The sequence below is a fragment of the Anguilla anguilla genome, chromosome 13 (assembly GCF_013347855.1).
Source record: "Anguilla anguilla isolate fAngAng1 chromosome 13, fAngAng1.pri, whole genome shotgun sequence".
Taxonomy (NCBI): Eukaryota; Metazoa; Chordata; class Actinopteri; order Anguilliformes; family Anguillidae; genus Anguilla; species Anguilla anguilla.
The window spans coordinates 39,360,909-39,388,338 of record NC_049213.1 but is presented as its reverse complement, the minus strand read 5'-3'; the positions used below and the strand labels follow the sequence as shown (position 1 = coordinate 39,388,338).

The window sequence follows — 27,430 nt, the reverse complement described above, 5'->3', positions numbered from 1 at the left end:
TTGATGCAAGTGGCTCTGGGTATGTGATTGTAAAGTAACGTAATTAAAAGGGTACGTTAAAGCTAAGTCGATTAGGCTACATTTATTTTTGATAATGCGTTTTCCCGTCTTGTTTTTAAGATGCTTTTGTGACCCGTCAAATGCATTCCATTCTCACACTTGCACGGATTGTCCCGTAACACCGTGTCGAAAAGTGTGAAAGTTTTAACAAATCTGACTACAGACAGAGGCTGTGTGCTACAGCTACACCGTCAAATTACTAAAGTGAAACGCATTACTCCACCATAAGGAAAAGACGATCACAAGATGACTATGAAACGTACGAGGTAGCCATGTGGAATATGCAGGAAGTGACTTCATTGAACAGCACTCGTCCAAAGAAGCACAGGAGGAAAAAAGTCTAAACAAAGAGATTTATCTGAAACCAACGGGACAACCCCGCCCCTCTCAAAGCCCCCTTCCACCGAGAACGACTCCCATTGGCCAAAGCTACGAGATCCCTCCTCCCCATAGGCTGTCTGTTTTGTGAGAGACTGCCATCCCACAGTTTCCGCTGGGATTAGAATAGTCACAGTAAATCGAATTTTGTTGCATTTTCCCGTTTGGATGTGGGGAAATTAAAGATTCAAAAGGACCGGACACATGAGGGTATGTTGCATTTTTGTCTTCTTTTATCGTCGCTTGGGTTTCACTGCTTATTTTGTTTGGTTTTGGCACATATTGTTCTAATGGGAACTTCTGAAGTTGTGAAGTTGGAAGAAATCCAGGCGTATTTATACCACACTAGCACTATAAACAATAACTAGGATATTGCAAAGAAAGGGGGACAAACTAACGATTAAACTCGAATCGGCTACAGATTATAGTCTTCCCCGCTAACGCAACTTCAACTGAAAAGATTTACCAAAATACAAGAAAATAGCTAATGGAAGAATGGACATCTACTTACAGTATGGAGACAGTGAAAATGCCTTGTTTTAAGACCGAGTGTATGTTGACCTACAGATTAAATGGCTCTCAAAATAATCATGCAAAGTGCATCATATATCACAACACTTAATGCAAACTCACTCTTTGTTAACATTTACCCTGTAATGGTGCATTTAGACTTTTTGATGTTGATCAGTTTGGTCAGTAGATTTCCTGGGAAAACTTTGCGCGCTGTTTCAGTTTGGGGTTCGTATCCGAGTCATATTGCATAACATTGCTTTTCAATACCCTTTAACTGTCCAGGCCCACTAAATTGGGTTAAAAACTAATTTCGTTTTGACTTCGCCTAGTGTTTATCAAAAGGTCCCTTGTGCTGGAAACGCAATCAACGTGTCCCATTCGATTTCTAAAGGACGTATTGCGTTCCAAATATAGCCTACCATTTCAATCATAATTATAATTTTCAGATAAACTTCTGAGCAACCTTACGTGTCTGCTTTAGTGTGTCTAAAAACGGTTGTAGGGTACATGAAGTGCCCCTCCGCAGTCCCGCTGTTTCTCCCATTTGGGGATCGGGGGAGACTCAGAATGGGCGTTTCTTTCAAGGTAACAGTGACGCCACCAGGAGGTGGCCACAAATGCAGTCAAGCTTGAATTTGCACTTGCTGACGAAGGTGACAAGCTTCGTTATAACTTGTGAATTCTCCCCTAGGGCGACTGAAAAGGGACAAATGTGGCTCGACCGGTGTCTCGCTACTTTATTAAATTAGTAACAAATGAAAGATAGAAGATTGATAGCCTACTTTTATCAGCTCTGAAATCTTTATTAAACTTTTCCACCGTAGGCTGTTGGAATGCGCACGTTTTTCCACACGTCAACTGGACAGTGTTTGTGTGGCTCTATATCGAAACAGACGCACAAGATGACCTTATGAGCCCACCTAATAGAAATGTGCCATGGTGTGTAGATGACAAATGACGTCAGAGATGAAGGTGTTCAGCCCATTCATAAATCTCTGTTGGGGCTCTCGGTCAATGAGATCCGTACCTACCCTGGTGCAGTTCACATACCCTTCCACCCCCTCCGTGCGGCTCTTTTCGTTTCATAAATCGTGGGACGTGCAGCCATCATATCGTGTCTGCTGTCATAGAGTCCGGCCTCCCTCTCTCGCTGATTAAAAGGAGTGGCTGCATCTAGATCATTAGCATTCGTTCGTCCAGGCTTGTTTGGTTAAAAACATACAGCACATACGTGAGTTTAATGCATAACTCATAACTCAATATGAGAGCCTTTTAGTGTCCTTAGAGATGCACCAGATACAGACACATCATTCCATAAGGCCGTAAAAGATTGCATACCAGTGGAGGCAAATTCATCCCTAACAGGCTTTGCAGAAAGAGAATTCTGTTATAATCTGAATGCATTCTGGAATGCCACGAGCCTGCTGGCTGACCGTTACTGTTCTCGCAACCGTTGGCTACAGCGTTCATTCGGTCGGAATCTGAGCCCGTGCAGTTCCCGTCACGTGGAATGCCGTTTTCATCATCGGCCAGTGATATCAGTTTGTGGAAGCAGAGTTCAGAGAGAGCAGCATCTTGAATCCAGCAAAAAGTGTTCAGAAGCAGCAAAAAGTATAAAAGAAAAAAGATTAGATTGACGTGTCCCTGTTTGAAGAATCGTTCACTGAAAATGGAATTAAAAGACAGCCCACGGAAAGAGAACCCCGCCGATATTTTGGACACTGCATGGCAAGGAAACGGGGGCGTTTGCTGGGATATGAACTGGAGAATAAAGGATGAGCCCTGGGGACTGGGAGAGAGAAGAGGAGCCTGGGAATGTTTAGTTCTCACAGTTTAGCCCACATTTCCTTTTACCTCCCTCCCACATGTTATTCCCTACGACAAACACCGCCGATTGTGACCCACGACCACAGCGAGAACAGCGTCTCAGATGAAGACCTGTGTGGAGCTAGGAATTCTGGGTCCCGTTTTTTAAATGAAACAAATTTATTTATTTTAAGCTGTGGGCCCCTATAATCGTCACTACCTTTCACCCCTCTAGCGACAGCCGTGCCTTTAAAAGGACATTAAGTACACCGCACTGCTGTGCCGTACTTCTACAACGTATATAACGAACGTTCTAGTAAATGTATTTCAATGTCATGAGTACAGCAGCGCTCGGTCTCGCTCACATTGGCAAAAAAAAAATTACGAGCGCGTGAAATTAGCGGAGGGGTGAAAACGACACGCAGAAAACTTGAGGGAGGTGTGGAGTTAATTTGTGGGAAGAAACGTTAGCGCTGAATGCATTCTCTCTCTCGGACTGGCGCTGTAATAAGCGTGCTGTGCGAGTGGCCAAACCACAGACCGCAGGGGCTGCAGAAGCTCCGCGTGCCGTTACGCTGAGAGACTGGAGCTCTGTGCGGCAGAGAAGTCAAACAGCTGCGCGCGCACACACGAGCGCGAAGTCAACGTTTGGAATAAAAGCGGGGTTTTCCCCCCGTCGTGTAGTATTTTCCCCTCGCTCTCGTTTATTCAAACGGGTTTTTATTTCAAGACTTTTAACAGAAGGCAGCAGTGACTTCCTGTCCTTCATCTTTAAGGACAAAAACATCCATCAATAAAAATGAAAATAAATGCATATGAAAGCAGTTGGACACATGCAGGCCTATTCCAATGGCCCATCTGAGATTATTTTATGATAATCAAGGGAGCCCAGAGGATGCTCTCTCTCTCTAAGAGCCCACTGTGAGCCATGGTCCAACAGCACGATCTCACGCGTCAGTCCTGCCCTTGTCTGTGTATGGAAGGACTGGATTCTTGGCTGATCGAGCAGCCCACACAGACAGCAGTCTTCAGACGGATCAAGCGTGAATGAAGGACTGTTCAGAGGTGCTGCCTGGGCTGTTTACTGCTGCATAAGCTGTTTATTGCTTCATGTTAGCTTTTTAAATTTTTTTTTTTTTACTGCTGTGTGTGTTAAGTATGCCTCCACAGCTTGTCGTTATGCATGTTTCTGAAGTCGTCGTTGGAGACGGGGTAGAGAGGCTAAGCACAGAGGAAACTGGAGAGAGAGAGAGAGAGAGAAATGGTCATGTGACCACTTGTTGAGATTCGTGCAACGGCAGAAGTTTTTTTTTTTTTTTTTTTTTTCTGAATGTTCAAAGTAGTCAGTGTGAGGTTCCCCCCACAAGCCAGCTGTTCTGCTTTAGTTATGCGACAGTGACACGCTCCTCTCGTCCTCCACGACCAGACAGGGAGGAAAAACAGAAGAAAAAAAAAAGTTCAGCTGAGTCGGCGTTGAGGGAGCACGTGCGTAAAAGCCCAGGAGAATGTGACGTAGTTATGTTTTGTGAATCGTATTTTTAAATTTTCAAAGGGCAGCGAGCCCATTCAGCACGAGTGCCGGCCTACGCAGGTACTGAATCCAAAGCTGAAGCAGTTCTGCTCCTGGTAAAGAGTGGCGGTACTGATGAGGGGCTGCAGGTGGCGGTTCTGACGCGGCCTGGGCCGGGCCGGGCCGAGTCGCTGGGCGCTGGAGCACGGCTTTTGGGCCGAGTCAGAAGAAGCCTGGCACAGGGCACGCACGGTTCTCCTGTGACAAACCACCGCATGTTCCAGCCATCTCCACTCAACACCGTCCGCCCAGGACAAAACCACAGTCTTCCTCAGAAACTGAGGAGGAGAGGAGAGAACAACCCGTGACATACAACAGACTCTCTCTCTCTCGCTCTCGAGCCGGGGGGGGGGGGGGGGGAGAATGAATGACTTTCGCAAGGATGTTAATGACTTCCTGGTTACAAGCTGGCCTGTTTCCAATAGGTAGACAACAGTGAACGAATTTGGGACTGACCTTCCTTGTTGATCCTCACTACCTGAACTCTGGCCTTTTGGGCCCCTTCTGCTTGGTATTTATTATGTACAGCAGACCAGACTGAAGGCTTACCACTGGAGATTGGTCTGTTTTTGGGTGGCTGGAAGAGGAGGAAGAAGAGGAGGGGGGACTGGGCCTTCCATGTGCCAGTGCATGGGGCTCTTCCTCTGCCAGAGGTGGCAGCAGAGGAACTCATTTTTGCTCTCAAACTACCCCCTAACCCCCCTAACCACTACCCCCTAACTCCTCACCCCTCAGGCTGCGAAAGCATCTCTCACCGTCTGCCGTCCCTCCTCTCAGGAAACCAGGATGAATGTGGAGAGCCTGAGCCAGAAGGAGCTGCTGACGCTGCTGAGCATTCTGGAGGGAGAGCTGGAGGCGCGGGACCTGGTGATCGAGTCCCTGAGGGTAGGCCGCCGGGGCGCCGCTACGCTAAAGCGACCAATCACAACGCATCACACCCTACAGGCCAGTCACAACGCATCACACCCTACAGGCCAATCACAACGCATCACACCCTACAGGCCAGTCACAACGCATCACACCCTACAGGCCAGTCACAACGCATCGCCACCTGCAGGCCCATCACGATCAGTCACACCCTACAGGCCAGTCACAACGCATCGCCACCTGCAGGCCCATCACGATCAGTCACACCCTACAGGCCAATCACAACGCATCACCACCTGCAGGCCCATCACGATCAGTCACACCCTACAGGCCAATCACAAGCTGTCACACTGTCCCATCACAAACCTCACTTCAGTCAGTGCCTTTACATTCATATTCTACATTTCGGTAACACAGACTGAGGGGTGCCATATTGGGGGGGGGGTTTAGGATGATTCCTAGGCCCCTTACTGACAGGGGCCCTCAAAACTGTGCTGTAGGGTGGGGTGGGGCTCAACGTGGGGCCCAAAATCCCCGACGGTGCCCCTGCTCAGTCCGACTCAGTGTCACGGTCACAATTCTGTCCCTCCTTCAGCGCTCAATCCCACGGATGTTTCCAGAACTGCAAATTAAATCTCTTTCCTGAATCTCGCCGTTTTTGGCCATTTACGTATTATTTTCCTACGGGGAAAATGGGAGCCACGTGTAGTTAGTGGAGCGGCTTTTGGGACAGTGGGGGTGCACGCGAGCCAGATCTGTCCCTGCTGATAAAAGTCCTGTGAAGGGGGGGGGTGGGGTGGCGTGGGGTGTCCTGAGAGGGCCGCAGGCCTTGTTTTTTAATCCAATAACAGCTGAGCCAGTCAGGTGCAGAGAGAGCCAGGGTGCCCTCACGGCTCACCTCAGGTAGGACTGAAGCAGCAGCAAAGCCAGCGGACTTCACACCAGAGGGTGTTAACGCTTTAAACTCGGGTGGGGCTTGGCCCTCGTACCTGTGCAGTGATGTCAGCAGTGTTCTGCATACCTTATCTACCTGTGCTCACCGCTTCAGCTGGGAGGGTGTTTGTGTAAGCAAATGTCTGCTTTTGATTCTGCAGAAATCTTTTAGGCAAATTCAAAGACCAAACAGAGAAAGAGAAAAAGACAAACAGAAAAAGGATATGACTAAAGAACATGAGATGGAATATGGCCACTGAGTCATTGTCAGGCGGTCAGTGAAAACAAGACCCTGCTTTGAACTGGTCTTACCTGCTTACGTAAAGCCTGCATGCATGCAATCCCATAATCCTCTGTTTCTGAATGTTAGTGAGCTCCCCTCCCATGGGAAGTGGATGGTGGATCTCAGATCTCGCCTTGGTGCAAGGACCCAAATCTACAGCATTCTGCAGAACCAGCAGAGTTACCCCAGCCCTGGCAGAGTTATTCCCGCCCTGCAGAATTACTCCAGTTTTCCTGCAGATTTACTCCAGCTCTCCTGCAGAGTTACTCCAGCCCTCCTGCAGAGTTACTCCAGCTCTCCTGCAGATTTACTCCAGCTCTCCTGCAGAGTTACTCCAGCTCTCCTACAGAGTTACTCCAGCTCACCTGCAGAGTTACTCCAGCTCTCCTGCAGATTTACTCCAGCTCTCCTGCAGATTTACTCCAGCTCTCCTACAGATTTACTCCAGCTCTCCTGCAGAGTTACTCCAGCTCTCCTGCAGATTTACTCCAGCTCTCCTGCAGAGTTACTCCAGCTCTCCTACAGAGTTACTCCAGCTCACCTGCAGAGTTACTCCAGCTCTCCTGCAGATTTACTCCAGCTCTCCTACAGATTTACTCCAGCTCTCCTACAGTTACTCCAGCTCTCCTGCAGAGTTACTCAAGCTCTCCTGCAGAGTTACTCCAGCCCTCCTACAGATTTACTCCAGCTCTCCTACAGATTTACTCCAGCTCTCCTGCAGAGTTACTCCAGCTATCCTGCAGATTTACTCCAGCCCTCCTGCAGAGTTACTCGAGCCCTGCAGATTTAGGGCACAGATTTACAGACGTGCTTCTGCACCCAGGGGGCTTTGCGGCGGACGGTGCGGCTGATTGCGTCCGCAGGCCTGGGAATGGCGGAGTGAAAAAATAAACGGAGGCCGTAAATAGTTCTGTGTAAGCCCAGCGGGGACCGGGCCTGTTTACTCTCGGTCTGAGAGAAGAGGCCCACCTCCAGCGTGTCACAGACGGCTGAGGAGGCCCAGGGTAGCACGATGACCAGGGGAGAACCAGGATTGCCACTCAAAAAAAAAAAAGGGTTGCCGGTTCGATTCCCAGGTGGGCCACTTCCATTGTACCCTCGAGCGAGTTGCTAAACCTGAACCGCTTCAGTAAAAACACCCGGCTGTATAAATGAATGGTATGTAAAAGAATGTAATCTGGAAGACACTCTTATACCGGGTCTCTGATATACAGCCGAAATGTAAATGTGACATAACTCCGTATCTACCCTCTCCTGAGCCTCCTTCACACCCAACGCCCCCCCCCTTCCCAGAACACCGGCCCCCCAGCCTGGGAAAGCAGTCCCTCTCCACAGTCTGTGCTTCTCTGAGAGCGGTCAGACCGCCCGTGCTTAAAGACTCCCACTGCATTTCGGGAGTCCCTGTAAAATAACACGAGCCCCAACTCTGTCCTGGGGGGGAGGAGGTAAATCAGGCGCTCAGAGTCCGACAGCTTGGCCGTTACTCAGCTTGGCTGTTACTGCCTCTCACCGGTATCTCTGCCACAAATTCATAACGCAGATAAACCATCAATATGGAATCCATTTTACAACGTACAGTCAAATTTCAGTAGTCAATTGTCCGAGCTATAAAAGTTATTACTCCTGGTATGAACTTCACGGCATAAATCGTGCTTCATCATCCAGTTCATCAAATTAGTTTCCTCCCTAAACCGAAGAGGTTTTATGGGTCATTTGTCAGGCAGAATAGCGCAGGCCCGGTGTCTCAGACAGAGCCGTTTCATTTCTCAGCCCTCAACCGATATCTTATCCCTTTGAGGTCTCGTCACGCCTCAGTCAGATGGCAGTCCTTGGTCCTTAAAGGAATCGATTTCTTCCTTTGGCTTTTCCCCCCAAAGCTACACATCTCAAAATGGATTGTGTAGGCCTGTGTATTCAGATAAGCCTCTCGGTCGAACATGGGCGAAAGCCAGGCCATGCCATCTGGCACTTCGGAACTAAATGGGTCTGCCTTTGGTGTGGAAGGCTCCTGTATGGGATTCAGAGTCTTGAGTCACGAGATGTGCTCACTGGGGAACCGTTGGCTGGATGTCTTACTGTCCGTGAAACCGAGCCTTTCTGGAGGTTAATGTCCTCCTGGAATGTGTGACATGTGGCTGTTGCCTGAAACAACAGAGCAAGCGCTATATTGTGAGATGTAGGGAAAGGCCATGTCTGTGTGGGATGTCATGAATGACCTACAGGGTTGCTGGGATGTGTGTGTGTGTGTGTGGGAGGGGGGGGGGGGGGGGCTGGTGCTGTAGAGGGATGCTGGGATGTGTGTGTGGCATTGATGCTGTAGAGGGATGCTGGGATGTGTGTGTGCCATTGATGCTGTAGAGGGATGCTGGGATGTGTGTGTGGCATTGATGCATTTGGGGGTTTCAAACCTGCCGTTAAACCCAAAGATGATGAAACTGGGCCAGAAAAAATAATCTGGGGCTCCTTGAGATGTTTGAGAAAATAATACTCAGAAAATAAAACCCGTGCACCAATAATTGCTACATCCACCATGCAATTGGCCATTTCCCTGTGTTCTTCAAGGGTTTTATGAAGCATTTGGCTGGACATACTTCAGGCACCGTGGATAAATATCGAACAAAACGTTCTCAGGGGTTCATCGGTTCAAGTTTATTAGTTTTTCAGAAAGCTTAAAATGATTGTAGAGTTGTGGAAAACTGGTTCCATTCAGCTGAGCGGGTGGGCTCTTCCGGGGATTTTGTTTGCGAGAGCTCTTTAGCTTGTGTGTCACATCTTTAAGACATCACCAGTGGCTGCAGGCTTGACTCATCAACATGGAAATGTGGCATGGCGATTTAAGGACGATGAGCGGTGTTAATATATTTTAAAACAAGCGTAGCTTTTGGCCTGAATTTCATGCTTTTCTGAGCCAGAACGGAAAGAATGTCAACAAACAGCGAGTCTCCCCGTGGCCTCGAGAGAGAGACTGTTTTGAGCGCATCGTGATCGTGTGCCAGCGGGGCATTTAGTTTCGCACGGCTTAAGGATAATCTTTTGAACGCGGCCAATTCCTCCATTTATCCCAAAGCGATTCCAAGAGCAGCGGAATAAAAAAAAAAATAATAATAATAAAAAAAAACGACACCAGCGAGCGCAACTGAAAACGGCCGCGTGGCGTTTTTAAAAAGTTTCTGAAAATATGAAAATCTGGATCGCTACGCATCCCAGAGTCGCTTGGCAGCGCGGGTTGCCAGATAAACGGGGAGTCCTCTCCAGCACTTTCAAGTCTTTTCACATCCGACACCACTGCTGCAGTCCAGGCTGAAACTCAGCCCTGGGGGGGGGTGGGGAGGGGTGGGGGGGGGATGGGAGAGGAAAGGGCACCAGTACGTTGCCGTGGTTTCCGGATTATGCACGCTTGCAGGTACCGAAACATCTGAGCCGTTAAAGGTCACTCCTGGCCACCTGCCTTCAGGCCATTCCTGCCGACCTTTGAAGTGACCTGCGCTGCTTTCCACGCCTCCAGGGCCCAGTTTTTTTTTTAAATAAACACATAAATAAAATTAGTCACGTTTCCGTTTCAGTGAACGGCCTCTTTCACCTCGCCCTTGAGCTTGTCACATGACTCTCTCCCTGACGCAGGATCACGGGGATCGGCTAGGCTAGTTTGCCTGCAGCCGTGCAGTTTAGTTATTTTTTCCCCTGTGTGCATAGCAGTGCCTTCAGTCCTCAGACAGCCTGTTCTATGGACTCTTCACCAGTCTGATAGGCATAGCGACAATGGCGGCTGTCGAAAACCAAATGTCTAACTCTCCCCCGTTTCACACACACACAGGAAGAGCCCGAACCTGTCTGGCCAAGAAACCGAAGGAACATTTTTGCTTTAATAGCTCACTCTGGGTTCATTCCAGTGGCTCGTTTTCACTCCTTGCATCTCTTCCTCGAATCCTTTCCATGCTCCTTAGCGCCACCCAATGGAGGCTGCGAGGAAGAGATGCAAGGATGAGACACGAGGACGGAGGAATCGAGGGGACGTGCACTAGGCAAATGGAAAGTCCTCACTCAGTCAAGTGTCGGTTTGAAGCCACGTCAATTACAGATGTGGCAGATGTGAATCATTTATACGTCACATGTTCCAAAAAAAAGACTTCCGCTAAGGCTGCACTCATGTATCCTCACTGAAGCATCCTCCAGGAGCCTCCTCGCTCCTCCAAGTAGCATTTAACATACTGGAATGTCCTTAAAGATGGCGGACCTCAATCGATTCCCCGGTCACGCGAGGACTGAGGAGACGAGGACGGATAAAATAAGCGATTGGAGTGAACCGGCTGTCTGCAGCATTGCGTGAGAAGGCTCCTTTTCCTGCTGCATACTATTAGATCTTCCTTGTGAACTTGGGCCAGGGCAAGTGCCTCATCCCTGATTTACTGCTTCCTGATTGGCTGGTGATGGCTAGGGAAAACATCTATCCCTGACGTGCGGCTTCCTGATTGGCTGGCGGTGGCCCACGGTGCACTCAGACCGAGGCAGCTCTCCTCTCCTGACACACTGTAAAAAAGTCTCTAGCGTTTTAGTCTTGCAAGTAGAAGGCATCAGCTTGTTTCAAGTTGCTCTTTGCTTAACTTTTCTTGAAGTGAAAGTATCCAATTGGCAAATTTTGAAATGAGTCAAACCGACCAACCAATCCTTTTGTCTTATTCAGCAAAAAAAATAATAGAAATAAGACCCAAGTATAAATATGACTAACATACTTGTGACATTTTTGTGGGTTTTTTTTGGCCAAAGCTGTCTGACACGCGAGAGCGTTCCTCTTGACCTTTCACCTCATGAGACAGGTTCAGCTAACATTTTCTGCAGGTTCCTCATTCGTTTCGGGTTTGCTTTGTCATCATAAAGCATAAAGCAAATTTGCGGTCACAAGTGGGATATTATTGCTGCAGTCTGTGTCCTGCAAGTTGGGGCAATGCGGGAATGAGCAATTACGGCCGTCTGTGTTATTTTATCATGCCTGTCGACCAGCTGTAGTGTTTTTTCGGAGGGTTTTCATATGACCCATCTCTCTCTAAATAGGAGCACACAAAAACCAAAGAACTTCAAGGTCCCCAAATTTTGTACTTTGTTCCTGTTCCTGGCCACTTCCTCTAGAACAAGAAGTGCCCACCCCCCCGCCCACCCCCCAGTCTCTTATTTTTCATAGAACAGAGAAGTAATTACTGCAACGTGCAAAAAAAAAAAACAGATTCTAACACTGCAGCCAAGTCAGTATTCCACGGGGCCAACAGATAAAAGTTAGAGAAAATGAGAAATGAAGCTTGATCTGAGCCCTGGTCCGTTGAATAAACTTCGGGGACGGCTTGTCTGAACAGTCTGAGTCCTCAGGCTTGTGTTAGGCAGCCCGTGCGAAGTTTCTGCCGGGATGGTTAAGACTTCCCTGGGTGGGCGTTTCAGTCAGGAAGGACGTGAGTTTGGCACGGATGGACAGGACTGGAATGACACTCCAGAGAGGACGAGGATGAGAGAGAGAGGAACAAAAGGCAAAGAGATGGACAGAGTAAGGGAGACAGAAGAGAGAGATAGGCCACACAGCCTCTCAGCCAGATATCTATGTGATAAAGCGGTGTGTGTGTGTTAGGACAGAGGCAGGAAGCTAGAGCCGTCAGAGGCAGAAAAGGGCATGCACACACACACACACACACACACACACACACACATTTCTGTCCAGGCTCAGGTTTCAGTCTGAATTGTGCAGCTCAGACTAAACCGTTCTGACCACTGCGTTTGAGAGGAATGCGACTGAGCTGAAACTGCACAATTAGCCTGCAGGCGTTTGAACAAAACTGACGAAGCAACATAAAAAACATAAATGCATTAAAATAAATGAATTAGTCCAGTGAGGCACTGTGCCTGTGCTGAAGCTTTTTCAGGATCTGTACACCACAGCATTCCTGGGCAGGTCAGAGAGGGAGACAGTGATAAGCAGTGCAGAGCAGCAGCTCTTACACATCCTTCTGGAGCAGGCCATGCACAGCCCAAAGAGCTGCAGATCTTATCTGTGTGTGTGTGTGTGTGTGTGTGTGTCTGTGTGTGTTTGTGTGTGTGCATGTCTGTCTGTGTGTAGGTGTCTGTGTGTGTTTGTGTGTGTGCATGTCTGTCTGTGTGTAGGTGTCTTTGTGTGTTTGTGTGCGTGCATGTCTGTCTGTGTGTAGGTGTCTGTGTGTGTTTGTGTGTGTGCATGTCTGTCTGTGTGTAGGTGTCTGTGTGTGTTTGTGTGTGTGCATGTCTGTCTGTGTGTAGGTGTCTGTGTGTGTTTGTGTGTGTATGTGTGTGTGTTTGTCTGTGTGTGTGTGTGTCTGTGTGTGTATGTGTGTGTGTTTGTCTGTGTGTGTTTGTGTGTGTGTGTGTGTCTGTCTGTGTGTGTGTGTGTGTCTGTGTGTGTGCATGTCTGTCTGTGTGTAGGTGTCTGTGTGTGTTTGTGCGTGTGCATGTCTGTCTGTGTGTGTGTGTGTGTGTGTGTGCATGTCTGTCTGTGTGTAGGTGTCTGTGTGTGTTTGTGCGTGTGCATGTCTGTCTGTGTGTGTGTGTGTGCATGTCTGTCTGTGTGTAGGTGTCTGTGTGTGTTTGTGTGTGTGTGTCTGTGTGTGTGTGTGTGTGCATGTCTGTCTGTGTGTGTGTGTGTGTGTCTGTCTGTCTGTGTGTAGGTGCCGGCAGTTCTGCTTCCTGAACGAGCGCGCTTTGCGTTTGCCTCCCTGTTATTGCAGAGCTTAACCCTGCCGTGTGGGAGCGGCCTGGCTGTATCGGTCGGGGGGGGGGGGGGGGGGGTAATGGGTCATCTCCCCCCGCCACTCTCGGGGGCCTCGCTGCGCTGCGCTGCGTTAGCGACAGGAAGTGAGAAACTCCAGCGGGCCTCGTGTCACATGGACCGCCACATGGCCCAGCATTCCTGCTTTAACAAACACGGACCCCTCACTTCCTCCCAGCGTGGTCAGGATGATCCTGCAGTGCCCTGTGAGGCCATGCATCTCCAATATGGCCGAATCAGCTACACTGCATATCGCTGCAGAGACTTACTCATATTCACAAATACAACAGAATTACCACACTAAGCAACACCCTTTGTAGTAACGCAGACATACTGGATACAGTACTGTACTCCCAAAACTTGGTAATCTTGAAACGCTACCAAGTAAATAGTTTCACAACAGATACTTCCTTGTTCTACCAGGAACACTGGAATGCTCTCTTTAGAAGCCAATCTAGTTATATTGGAAATGCGTGAATAGCATTATCAAATGCTCCAGACCCAGTTTGAGCTTGAAGGTATTGGAAAAAGGACTTGACCCCTTGGGAGGCAGAAATTTGTATTTAAAAAACATAATAAAGGAATTTAAAAAAAAATACAATTTCTGCTTTGTTCAGATCTCCAGAGTAAATTTCAGTTAAGTCATAATAAAGAATAAATGAGCATAAAAGGTTTGCCAGCATTTGTGTTCATGGTTAATTTAATAAATTGTTAAAAATTAATGAACTACATAATTGGAAGAGAATTAAATTCTGAATTGGAACACCTAGTCCATTTAACAGACTAATAAACACACACTTAAAGAACAAGTCATAGCTTTGCAGAGATCTGAATATTATATCAACATCATAACCTCAAATCCTTAAATTTGATTGATGGCTTAATTTAACAGCATATGTGGGAAGCAGGCTTGCTTTAAGGGAATGGGTTTTCTTTTGGTTTTTTTATGTTAAGACACAATGTGAGGACTTGCACATTCAGTATTTCAGATGGTAAAAAGCAGGACCGTAAAAATTTCTGTATTTTCTTATGTTTTGCTCTGCTGCATAATTTTCAGGATTTGTTTCCTTTAAAGGAGTATTTTGATGGATATGATAACATTGCAGAACACTGACACAAATAAAATAATGTGAAATGAAGCATATACACACAGTGTTCAACTCATATTTTCCCCGATCATAAAACTTCAAAAAGTTTAATCTTAAAAACTTTATATATAAAAGAAAAAAAGAAAGTAATTTCTTTAAAAGACCTTATTCAACAAGCAGCCTAGACATGAAAAAGCCCCATTTGGCATGTCATAGGAGAAACATTCAATGACATCACAAAACCAGCACAAGGTCATGTGACTGCAGGTGTAGCCATGTGAACAGAACAGTTTGTGTGTGGCAGCATTGAGCCGGATGTAAGGCAAGCTGTGACACGTTACTGCAGTAGCCTCTGCTATGTTGTGACAGAAAAGAAAATGCTGAAGATCGAGCCAAAATGGCTGTCAAATTGGTCCCATTTCAAAGCAAGTGTACCATCGCCCATCTGCTTGGAAATTTCCCTTGTCCAGGACAGGCTACCCAATGACAATTTACTCATTACTCATTTAGAGCAGGATTTTATAATGGGTCAGGAACTGGCCTTGTAACCTAAAGGTCAGGGATTCGATTCCCAGGTAGGACACTGCCGTCGTAGCCTTGAGCAAGGCACATGTAATAAATGTCCCACAATGTAATCATTAAAAGTCCCTCAGGCTGTACAAGGTATGACCCCATACCTGTAAAAAACAAAACTAACCTACCAAATTCTTCACTACTGTTAAATTTCTATTTCCAATCCTGCTTAACCCGTCAATCATAAATGGACCTCATTTATATCGCGCTTTTAGTCAAAGCGCTTTACAGTTGATGCCTCTCATTCACCAGAGCAATTAGAGGAGCAATTGCTCAGGAACACTTTGTCACGCCCAGGGCGGGGATCAAACCGGCAACCCTCCGACTGCCAGACAACCGCTCTTACCTCTTGAGCTATGTTGCCCCCAATCATTTTCATTTGTAACAAAGGACTGGGCAATGAGGACCGGGGCAGTAAGGACTGGGGCAGTAAGGACCGGGGCAGTAGGGACCGGGGCAGTAAGGACCGGGGCAGTAGGGACCAGGGCAATAAGGACCAGGGCAGTAGGGACTGGGGCAGTAGGGACTGGGCATGTTCCTGGACAGACCAGGAAACAGACCAGGCAGCCCCTGACCTAGAGACCGTAACCGAGCGAGATAAACCAGGCCAGGAGATGACTGGCGGATCAAAGGGCTGTCCCAGGCTCATTAGCGACTATCAGAAGTCGCTGCCTGAAAAAAAAAAATTCTCTAAGCCGGAGGATCCTAAAAATAGACGAAGGAAATGCAACGGGGATAATGGGGCCAAATCGGCATAATGGCCCGTAATGAAGCTGGGCAGCCGAGCGGCGGATTCCGGTCAAGGTTGCTTTTGGCTCAGGTGCAGAAAGCTGCATTGCTAACGTGCTACCGTTAGCCTAGCGCCATCTAGCCCGGGTGGACGGTACGCCACCCGTACAGCAGCGTAGGATCCAGCTCCACCACTCTGGGGCCTGCCTGCCCGCCTGCCTGCCCGCGTGGAGGCTTTAGCACAGCGGACCAGTATTAAATCTGGATGTTGTCAGGAGTGTTTATTTAAACTGACAGACGCTGAGAGGCCTAACGGGCCTTCGTGCCAGGACGCATACAGCCAGGCGAGCCTCTGATTTCCAGCGAGGGGCTCCATGTTGAATTTCCCCTGGAAAGCGTGTGGGATAAAGCGTGGAAGCGGAGCCAAGGAGGATTTGATTGGTTTGCGCTGGCGAGAGGAGAACGCCTGGCTCACAACGGCAAATTCTTTGAGGCCTCTGGGCCACTGAAACACACACAAAAAAAAAAAAAAACCCTCTGCAGAGATTTTTTGGAGTTCGCCAGTGGTTCCCACAACTTCACTGGAGTTTGTGTTTTTGTTTGTTCGTTGGGAATCCCGTGTCCCTGCTCGAGGCTTATCTGTCAGGACCAGGATGCGGGTCGAGCCAGATCTGCGCGAGAGATATGCCCTGCTTTCCTTCATCTCGCATAACTTCACACGCAAAATTAAAAGCGAGTTTCTGCTCGAACTCCACCAGCCAGTCTGGCGGGTGTTGGGGGTGGGGGTGTGGGTGGGGGGTGGAGGGGCGGTGTTTGGTTCAGTGCTGAAAGCACGCACCCTGGCTGCCAATTCTGGCGGCTGATGAGAGATCTCTGAAACATTTCTCCCCGTGATGTAAACTGTGCGTTGCTCTGCAGTGAAGCCGCTTCCAGGCTTATTAAAACACCCGCGTTAGCCTAAGTTCTGGCCACGGTTCCGGTCGGAGAAAAATCAGCGGTGTTCTGCCAGAAAGCAAGATGATACCCTGCAGCGTTGCCCGTTTGCTCATAACCTGAGATGTGCATTTCACGGTCATGGACTGGATTCCTGTAGGTCTGGAGTTAAGTTCCTTTCACAAGCCCACTGTTCCCAGGACCCCCCCCCCCTCTCTCCCCAAATGTGGGGGGGGGGGGGGGGAGGAGAATTTAAGCTGCAGCCAGTGACTTTATTCCCATGGCCACATTCAGATAGTCGTCCAAACACACACACACACACAGGATAAAATAAACTTGCCATAAGAACATTGAGCCAAAACAGGGGTTTTCAAACATTTCTGGTCCAGGGACCTCCCACCCAGACTCAAAGGCATCCAAGGGACCCCCCCCCCCCCCATCATAAGTTAAAATAGGTCATACTAAAAAAAAAAATTTAAAAAAAAAGTTCAACAAGGGATTATTCATAAACAGACACTTTTCCAATTTTGCACACTCATGGTAGGGGTTCATTGTTCTGAAAAACACTGAAAAATGGCCAGCAAGCAAGAAAGGTTACAGATGTTTCGGTCAAACAGGAAACCGCTGGAGTTGCATCCCCATGGTGAGCACCAGCTGCAGAAAGTCCTCGCCTGCATGTGGCAGGAAGGTGCTTGGGTCTCTTCAGCAGGGGGAAACTGCTCTCTGGCAGCCAAAAACTCAGTGTGAGAAAGCACCAAAAAAACCTTAAAATCCCAGAGCTTCCCAGAGCTCCAAGTTTCTCCACAAAAACACACAAAGCTGTACTTGCTTAACTGTGTTATGGTACTTTGATAGTGAGAGGAATGAAGACCTATGTCCTTCATACCTTGCCAAGGAAGGAAGACCATCCATCAGAGCTTATTGACTGAACATTACCCAGAGTTCAAGAGTGTCCTCAAAGCCCCCTCCCAAAAATTGAGACTGTACCCCTCACAACCTCCCTGAAAGGAGTCTTCAAACAAAAAAACCCCAAAAGGTTAACAGCTCAACCTGGTCTCTGCATTAATCCTTTAATCTGTTGGGCAGATAGATTCACATTCTCAATTTGTTCTCAGGCAGAGGAAGTATCAGAGGATAACCTGACACCCAGCAGGGCTTATGCAATAGATGGGAGTGGGGAAGGAATGTGGGGCATTAACCAAGCCTGGGTGAGTTTGGGTGTTTGTGTGCATTTCACACACCATGCCAGGCTCAGAGAAAACAACCACACACACACACACACACACACACAACTACAGTACATGGATCATTATGACCCATGGGACTTTGGCGGCTATTGGGTTGGGGCTACCGGATGGCAAAAAGCCAGATTAAACATGAAACTGGTCGTGAACAGCATTGAAGAGGAAGAACAGTCTAAATGTCAAGTCCAAGAGCATTTCTGGGAGGTTTGGAACCGAAAGCAGGTTTGACTCTTGTTACCTAAATTAGTTTACAGTGAGAGAAGCCAGTATGGCTTAAAAGGAGATGTGAAGACGCTTGCCTACCCCTGAAGTCACCACCACAGAAATGCAGATGGCTAACCCAGAGTGCATCAGTGACCCAAGCGCTCATTGTCCATATGGGCTATAGAGAGGAGCTGTGAATGATCTGAGTGAGGTGGCTACTCAAAGTTCTAAATCCACCTGTAGAGCAGGAGAGGGGAAAGACGACCACACCTATTTGAAGGTCTCATATCAACTCCTGCCCATACAAGTAGTCCAATCATAAGATCTAGCATTTACTATACTCCTCCAAAAGATAACAGCTGAACACTTCACTATGATGCAATCTTGAATTGAACAGCCGTTGGTTTTAAAAGAACACCTGCCAGTTGAGCCAAGGTAACTGGGAGGAGCGCACAGAATGGAAACTCCAATAACAAGTATTGGTCTGGCCATGCTAGCAAATGCCTTCCCCAATTTTACATTGCAGTGCAAATGCATACTGCAAGTTAGACGCAGATGAGCACAAAGCAAGGTTAGCGTGATTACTTTAGCAAGCAGTAGTCTACAACGTTAGACTCATTGGAATCTTGCTTGTGAATTAGGGCAGTAAAACCTACAAATGAAGTTAATTGAAATGCTGTTGCATTTCATGTCGTACAGATGAACTAATGCCTGCATCAAGTCCGCAGTCTCCTAGCCTACACGCTACACTTCAATTTTTGCCTTATTTTTCTTCCCAACAACTCAACCTCAGCACTTATAACCGCTTGGCTACTTAGTCGGCCAATCAATCCCTGCATTGTTTCCACATTGCCATGCTTACACACGCTGCCACCTATTCCTCAACCAATCAAAAGTCTGATTACTGCCACATTCTCATGCTCAGTCACGTTGTCACTAATTAGTCATCCAATCAAATATCCGGGTTGTTGCCACATTCTCATGCTTAATCTCATCATGCAAGTTAAATCAATCTATCAAAACCTGGGTTATTACCTTCTTCTACACATACTAAATTAGCTTGGATGTTCCTGGGGAGGTACCAATAAAATGCAGTCAATTGTGCATAATCCTTATACATTCAGATTGAAACACATGCAATCATTTCACCATTATTGATAAAATGGGAAGAATTTTTTTTTTTTTAAATACGACACTGTTTATAGCTGTTTTATGGTTCAGTGATCACATGCTTGATTTGCTTTCAGGAATGATTTCAATTATGATTTAGCACAGGGCTGCCCAACCCTGTTCCTGGAGATCTACCATCCTGTTGGTATTTGTTTCAACCCTAATTTGGCACACCTGATACTACTAATTAGCAGCTCAATGAGATCTCTAGCTGTTTAATGAGGCATACTTTGTTAGGGTTGGAGTCAAAACCTACAGGACAAAAGATCTCCAGGAACAGGGTTGGGCAGCCCTGATTTAATACTTCTAAAATTGGGGTTTGAGTTGCCAAAGGTGACACTGAACTAACTAACAACTTATTGAGATTCTATTGATAGTCAATCCTATGTCTTCTTGATAAAAAAACAGATGTTCTCTCAACTTTTTCACCAGACATTTTGACGTCACATGAGGATGAAATGTAGGTAAACAGCATGCTGATAGTCACGTCGGCTTGATTGCAGTTTGCTTAGCTGGAGTTTAAACCTCTAGACCACAGAACTGAATTACAACTGGAACAGTTGTCCAAGGATGTGGAATAAGGATTATGTGTTCCAGTTTTAATGCAGTTCTGTAATCTTGAGGTTTAAACTTGTGGTTGAAACTCCAGCTAAGCACACTGAAATTGAACTGGCATGTTTAGTTGACTGTTGATGTGATTCAGTTCACAGTACATGAAATATCCACGCACAGGTCATGTCACTGCCACATAGTCCCATATAGTCCCACTTAGCCCAGTCCCCTTGGGGTAGACTGAGGGAGAGACACTGGCTTTGCTGACTCATTTGTGCGTTATTATGAGTGGGATTGCAGCTGTAGCAGAGGTGGCCTTGTGGAGTTATATAATTGGCGGGCGTGTGTGTATGTGAGTGTGTGCATATCTGTTATGCATTACACATGCAGGGTACACAGGTTTGGACAGGTCTTCTTTCTGTGTTGTGATTGGTTCCTCTCATGATCTGAGCGGTGTTGTGATTGGTTGCTCCGATCTGAGCTGTGTTGTGATTGGTTCCTCTGGTCTGAGCCAATGTTCCTCTCTCCTCCAGGCCCAGCGCAGAGATGCCTTTGTGCAGGAGCGCTACGGGAAGTACAACCTGAGCGACCCCTTCCTGGCCCTGCAGCGGGACGGTGAGGTCATGAGGGGGCGGAGCCCCGCGGGCCAGGTGAGCCCCACCCTCCCGGCGGCCCCCCCCAGCCCCCTGGCCGTGCTCAAGCTGGTCATGTCCCACTGCAAGCGCATGCAGGAGAAGATGCTGGCCCAGCTCGCCGCCGCCGAGAGCAGGCACAGAAAGGTAGGCCCTCGCACAAATCCCGCTACAAAAAACCCACCGCTTTATAACACCGCGCAAATCCCGCTACAAAAACACCCACCGCTTTATAACACCGCGCAAATCCCGCTACAAAAACACCCACCGCTTTATGACACCGCGCAAATCCCGCTACAAAAACACCCACCGCTTTATAACACCGCGCAAATCCCGCTACAAAAACACCCACCGCTTTATAACACCGCGCAAATCCCGCTACAAAAACACCCACCGCTTTATGACACCGCGCAAATCCCGCTACAAAAAAACCCACCGCTTTATAACACCGCGCAAATCCTGCTACAAAAACACCCACCGCTTTATAACACCGCGCAAATCCCGCTACAAAAACACCCACCGCTTTATAACACCGCGCAAATCCCGCTACAAAAACACCCACCGCTTTATAACACTGCGCAAATCCTGCTACAAAAACACCCACCGCTTTATAACACCGCGCAAATCCCGCTACAAAAACACCCACCGCTTTATAACACCGCGCAAATCCCGCTACAAAAACACCCACCGCTTTATAACACCGCGCAAATCCCGCTACAAAAACACCCACCGCTTTATAACACCGCGCAAATCCCGCTACAAAAAAACCCACCGCTTTATAACACCGCGCAAATCCCGCTACAAAAACACCCACCGCTTTATAACACCGCGCAAATCCCGCTACAAAAACACCCACCGCTTTATAACACCGCGCAAATCCCGCTACAAAAAACACCCACTGCTTTACAACACCGCGCAAATCCCGCTACAAAAACACCCACCGCTTTATAACACCGCGCAAATCCTGCTACAAAAAAACCCACCGCTTTATGACACAGCGCAAATCCCGCTACAAAAAACACCCACCGCTTTACAACACCGCGCAAATCCCGCTACAAAAACACCCACCGCTTTATAACACCGCGCAAATCCTGCTACAAAAAAACCCACCGCTTTATGACACAGCGCAAATCCCGCTACAAAAACACCCACCGCTTTACAACATCGCGCAAATCCCGCTACAAAAAAACCCACCGCTTTCTAACACCGCGCAAATCCCGCTACAAAAACACCCACCGCTTTATAACACCACGCAAATCCCGCTACAAAAACACCCACCGCTTTATGACACCGCGCAAATCCCGCTACAAAAACACCCACCGCTTTAACCTCGCGCAAATCCCACTACAAAAAAACCCACTGCTTTATAACACCGCGCAAATCCCGCTACAAAAACACCCACCGCTTTATAACACCGCGCAAATCGCGCTACAAAAACACCCACCGCTTTATAACACCGCGCAAATCCCACTTCATAAAAACCCGGGCTTGAAAACAAAAAAAAATTATATCATTTAGTTCTGAGCAGAATCTGAATTTTAAGGTTTCTGTTCTTTTGTTCCTCCTGCAACATAACTTTCCTGAACCGGTTAGAACAGGGGGTCCTCAGTCTTATCCAGAAAGGGCCAGTGTGGGTGCAAGCTTTCATTCCAACCAAGCAGTTACACACCTGATTCTACTAATCAAGGTCCTTAGCAAAGACTCCAGTGGTTGATTAGTAGAATCAAGTGTGTAACTGCTTGGTTGGAATGAAAGCCTGCACCCACACTGGCCCTTTCTGAGAATGAAATAAAAAAAACAGTTAATTTTGTTTGTAAAGATGCGGCTATACCACTACACAGAACCAAAAGCACTGTTCGTGTGAAAGAGCCTCAAGTCTTTGCATCACACTGACCCGACAGGAACCCACAAGGGGCTGTTGTTTGTCACGGGAACAGAAAGGCATCGGCAGCCTTACTCAGATATGAATCAGACTGTAGCGAATGCTTCACACAGTCACGCTCTGAGGAGTTATGAGGACCCCGTCACATGACAGTGGTGTGCGAGGCTCACATGATCGCCTGAGAAATGGTCACCAACTGCCAGCCAAAAGCCAAGCCCCTCGGCTCCCCCACCACCACCACCACCACCACCACCACCACACACACTGAGAATAATCTGTGTAGAAATACACATGGAAGAACAAACTCCTAGATTCAAATCAGACGTGTAAATCCTGATACCTTCGTATGAAGCGCCATTTGAAAGCCATTCCAGGAATAGCCCCACAGAACATTACAACCAGTTTACCGCCTGTATTCAATTAGTGGGCGATTAGGGGAAAATGTGTGTAATGTGCACTGCAGTCTGTGTCCTGGGGACCACAGTGACTCTTACGTGCGTCCCCAGACGTCCGTAATCAGCATAATAAGCCGAGTCACTGCAGGAAGAGCAGATTAAGATGGAGAACGAGAGGGACTGGATCCGGCTAAGGTCTGCAGTACCCGGACCTCTCTTCCCTGTGTCTAATAGCTCTGATCAGCCAGAGGTGGAAAATCCAGGTTCAGAAAGCAAAAGGGCTCTTTCCCATCGCTTATTTTACCTCCTTTCATCCTTTCCTTGCGTCCTCTCCTCGCTTCCTTTGCTCCACCCACGGAAGGACTCGAGAAAAGGACGCGAGGACAGAGGCCTTGTTCAGTCAGGCGTCAGTCTGAAGCCACGTCATCGGTCAGGAGGTCAAACTAATGAGTGATATTAGCTGGCTGAGTTCACGAGTGGAAGAAACATATGGCAGGACTTTTAACTCTCCGACCCCGTGGTCTCCACCTCTGCCCGGAGCGGATAGCCCGAAACGTCTCACCGCTGCCCCCTTGTGTCCACGGCAGGTCATCGCGGACCTGGAGGAGGAGAAGCGGCGGCATGCGCAGGACACGGCGGAAGGCGATGATGTCACCTGCATGCTGGAGAAGGAGCGGGAGCGGCTCCTGCAGCAGGTGAGGTTCTCTCAACGTTCTGCCAGCGTCTGATAAACGTTTCCCCGCCTCGCAGAACCTGGACCGCCACGACTCTCCATGGCTAACGTCCCTACATAACGCGGGCACATGCTGATTAGAGACTGGAGCAGAGAGCCGCTTTCTCACAGTAAAAATCAGGGTTTCAGGGAGCTGCTTTCGGCCTCTCCACTGGCGCTTATCAGCGAACATAAACCTCCAAAACAGGAGGACTGTCCATATTAACACGTCATGGATGTGAAATTACATCACATTACATCACAAAATACATTACATGCAGACTGTTTTGTGGGCAGGCACTGTGTTGAATTCCAAGAAAAGCCAAATGAGGCCCTCAAAAGATGTATGGAGAGAGAGAGGCAAAGACTCAGTACTCACAGAGTCCCTATTACGTAGCCAGCAGGAGAGAGAGGTGCAGTTTACAGCACTCGGGGCCCAAGTCCATCTGTCAGCATTGCAGAGGTTTGGTATCACTGAGGTAAGCGTCTGCTGAAGACTTTTTTCTTTTTTTTTTGCTGTCATTCATCCAGTTTTTCTCAAAGACTTCGCCTCAGTGTTTTTTTTGTTTTTTTTTGGTTCCCCAAAGCAAGTTGCCGTGGAAACCGCGCTGCATTTTTATTTTTTCTTTCTCGGGCAGACAGGGGGAGGGGCCAGCGTGTACGGAAGCTCCGCCCCTTCCAGCGCAGTCAGCGGAGGGGAAGCTGGCTGTCTGGTTATGTGGGGGGGGGGCACAGAAGGCCCCGCGCGAAGCCTGGTCGATCAGGGACAGGCAGACACACACACACACACACACACACACAGGCACACACACACACAAAGTGCCGTTATGTAAGCCGTTTCCTGCTCTCCCACACAGCGCAGAGCGCAGAGCGCAGAGCCCAGGCCTGCTTCACGGCTGAGATTACCGCCATTATTTAGCCCCGTTACCGCCGCCGCCGCCCCGTCATCAGAACTCCTGCCCCGTGAGGAGCTGCAGCGCATCTGTGTGAAATCACGCTGATTCATTTACACCTCGATGAGGCCCTAGGGGCTCGCTGTGTTCAGCACAACCGATTCGCTCTTGTTTATTTTGATGACAGCGGCCGGTTTCATTTCCCCATTTGAGCAGTATTTCAGCTCGACTGTTAATCTCACTCTTCATGAAAAATGCAAATGTGTGTATAGGCTTTGCTTCAATTAAATTTCTGGATGGTGGACAAAAAGTCCGGTGAACTTGTCAGCAGTCACATTGCAATTGCAAATCAACTAAGCAACTAAACAATTCAAAAATATTCCTGTAACATAAATCTTCAAAAATATTTTAGAATGTTTTCACTTTGTTTTATTTTTGTTGGTTTATTAGAGAAATTTTCCCCACACGGAAAGCTTATATAATGTACTTTGTCTCCCCCTAGTGTACAGAAGAGGAAAATAACTAGCCACAGGTCCTTCTATAATTTCTAACCTTTCATATTCATTGTTGTGATGAGCTGTTTTCTCCTCTTTCCTCCCCTGTGTGTGTGCATGTGGTGTGTGTGTATGTGTGCCTGTTTGTGTGTGTGTGTGTGTGTGTGTGTGTGTGTGTGTGTGTGTGTGTGTATCTGTGGTGTGTACATGTATATGTGTAGCTGGGCTTTGAGAGCTCCCAGGTGAAGCGCATGCAGAAGGAGCAGAGGAGGCTGAGGACGCAGCTGGAGGAGAGCCGTCTGCAGCACAAGCAGCTCACCTCCTCCCTGGCCAAGGAGGGCCAGCGGGGGGCGGAGCTGAGCCACAGGCTGGAGGAGGAGCGGGCCGCCGCGGAGGCGCTGAGGGCGGAGCTGGAGGCGGAGCGGAGGCAGGCCCTGCGGGCGGAGGCGCGGGCGGAGGAGCAGCTGGCCGAGTTCGACACGGAGAAGGAGCAGCTGAGGGCGTGGCTGAGGAGGGAGGAGGGGCGGGGCCAGGAGCTGCAGGCGGAGGTGGAGCAGCTGAGGAGCGCGCTGGCCAGGCTGGGAGGAGGCGCGGAGGAGGAGAGCCGCACCCAGACTGACTCGGGGGAGAAGCCGAGCGGTGACTCCTCTGCCCCACACAAGCTGAACGGGCACCATGGTGACAGGGAGGCGGAGGCCTGCAAGGAAAACGGGTGTGACAACAGGGCCCCGCCCCCTACTTTACAACCTCAGCAAAACCCCGCCCCCGTGCCATGCCACACCCTCGGCTCCTCCCCCTGCTCCTCCCCCCTCCTGGCCCGGCATCCGGTGGGCGTGGCTCCATCCAGCCCCTCCTACCAGGCGTCCTACCAGGCGGGAATCCACCAGCGTTTCCACGCCACGCGACACAAGTTCCAGGGCCAGCCGGAGCAGGACCAGCAGGGCGGCGCCACACCCCGCTCCCCCCGAGATCTGTCTCCGAATCCAGCCGCCCCTCCAACCCCGTCTGCCTTACCCACCGCACCCACCCCCTCCGCCCCGTCCACCCCCTCCGCTCCAACCACCCCGCCCATTCCCGCTGACCCGCCCACCCCCTCCACCCCTACCCCCCCCTCCGCCCCGCCAGAGCCCGCCTCAGTGAAGCAGCTTGCCCGTAACACGCTCACCCAGGCGCTGTCCCGCTTCACTGGCCAGCAGGGCGGCGCTAAGCCTGCGGCCCCCCCCAGCTCCCCCACCGGCAGCGACTGCCGCAGCCCACCTCCGGGCGCGGCCCCCACCCCCACCAGGGTCACCAGCCCCATCTCCCCGGGAGTGAAGTCCCCCATCATTCCCCGTGCCGAGAGGGGCCACCCACCCCCCATACCCCCAAAAAAGCCCGGTCTGGCCCAGACCCCCATGTCCCCCGGACCCTCGCCCCGGGCCAGCCACTTCCACGATCTCTCCAGCACCTGCGGCCTCACCAGCAGCCAGGAGGGCAGCAAAGAGCCAGACCTGGTCCTGTCCTCCACCAGCTAACCTGCGCGACAGCGCCCCCTGTCCCCTCCCACTGCACATTACACCCTGACACACCCCCCTATACTCAAAGACTCAGATATCTGAAACACTGTCCAGTTTATTTATTTCAGTTTTTCACCTTCAAACCTTTCCTACATTATATCCGCCTGTACAAGGGTGCAGAAAATCTTGGCCGTTATGGGTACTGATATTAACTCAACACAGCGAGTGAATGATGAGTAAAATGTAATATAAAATGTAATGAATAGTTCTGGCTGAAGTGCCTAACTGCTCTCTCAGGTGAGCAGCATACATTTCTGTATCTCTTTTTCTCTGTCTTGAACAGAACAAAAGAAGTCAGCTAGGAATCAGGAAGCTGGTGAGAGCTGCTATGCATTTAGATAAAACATAAAGTACATAAAGTAGCAGAGTGCTGCTGGGAAATGAAGTCCATTAACTCTGGGGGGCATCAGCAACACTGTGAAATGTCAGTGAGAGTGAGTGTTTACCCACTGCTTCAGTTGATATTCCCTCCTTTGCCATGAGTTGATCCTCACAATCTAGAATGGGATTGGTTGGCTGCTGTTATGAAAAGGCAGGCCTCTCTTATTGGTTGTTTAAATTAAAAGGCAGGACTCTTATTGGCTGCTTTTATGAAAAGGCCTATTCTGCCTCAGTTTGGAGGAGAGGAGAGACAACGAAGGCTCCTTATTTACGCTTCTGCAAATGTAATTAAGTGGGGTTTTTTTTTTAACCCAAACTACAGGCCTTTCCTTTCAGAAGTCTCTATAAAAGGCGTCACTCATTCAATGATTATTATTCTGTACTTCATGGGTGATTTGGCTTATTGATTGATTCCAATAATGGTGAGGAAAACTGTCTCTGCTTACAGGGAAATCAAAAGGGGCAGGTTTTCAGGCCACGGAATGGCAGTAGTGGAATCTTTCAAAAAGCCAGTGAAGAAGGTACCGTCCGCCCAGTGCTAGTTTAGCCTCGTTAGCTTTCCTGTGCTTTTCACCCACCCGGCTCGGCACTTAACCTCCCAGATAAGTGACCTCCATTTGCACAAGGTCACGAGCATATTAGAACAGGACAGGGATTCTCTCCCTTCAAACAGTTCATATGGACAGGTTCTGACATTAAGCATATCGAAGCCAGCTTCTACATTTTAAAATCATGTTTGTAAGAAAAGCAAAGTAATTTATGCACATTTATGTATATTAATCGATATATATATATTCCCTCAAA

At 48.7% G+C, this 27,430-nt stretch overlaps 1 protein-coding gene across 1 annotated transcript; it reads left to right on the top strand.

The window, feature by feature from the left end:
* Positions 1–526: 526 nt before the first annotated feature.
* cttnbp2nla (CTTNBP2 N-terminal like a) lies at positions 527–26,699 on the top strand. The gene is made up of 6 exons (XM_035386818.1): positions 527–648; positions 5,063–5,212; positions 20,215–20,460; positions 23,178–23,285; positions 24,911–25,617; positions 25,717–26,699. Exons 1-6 carry the CDS (start codon positions 643–645, stop codon positions 26,201–26,203), a joined length of 1,704 nt encoding a protein of 567 aa, XP_035242709.1. The 5' UTR covers positions 527–642; the 3' UTR covers positions 26,204–26,699.
* The last annotated feature ends 731 nt before the right edge of the window (positions 26,700–27,430 follow it).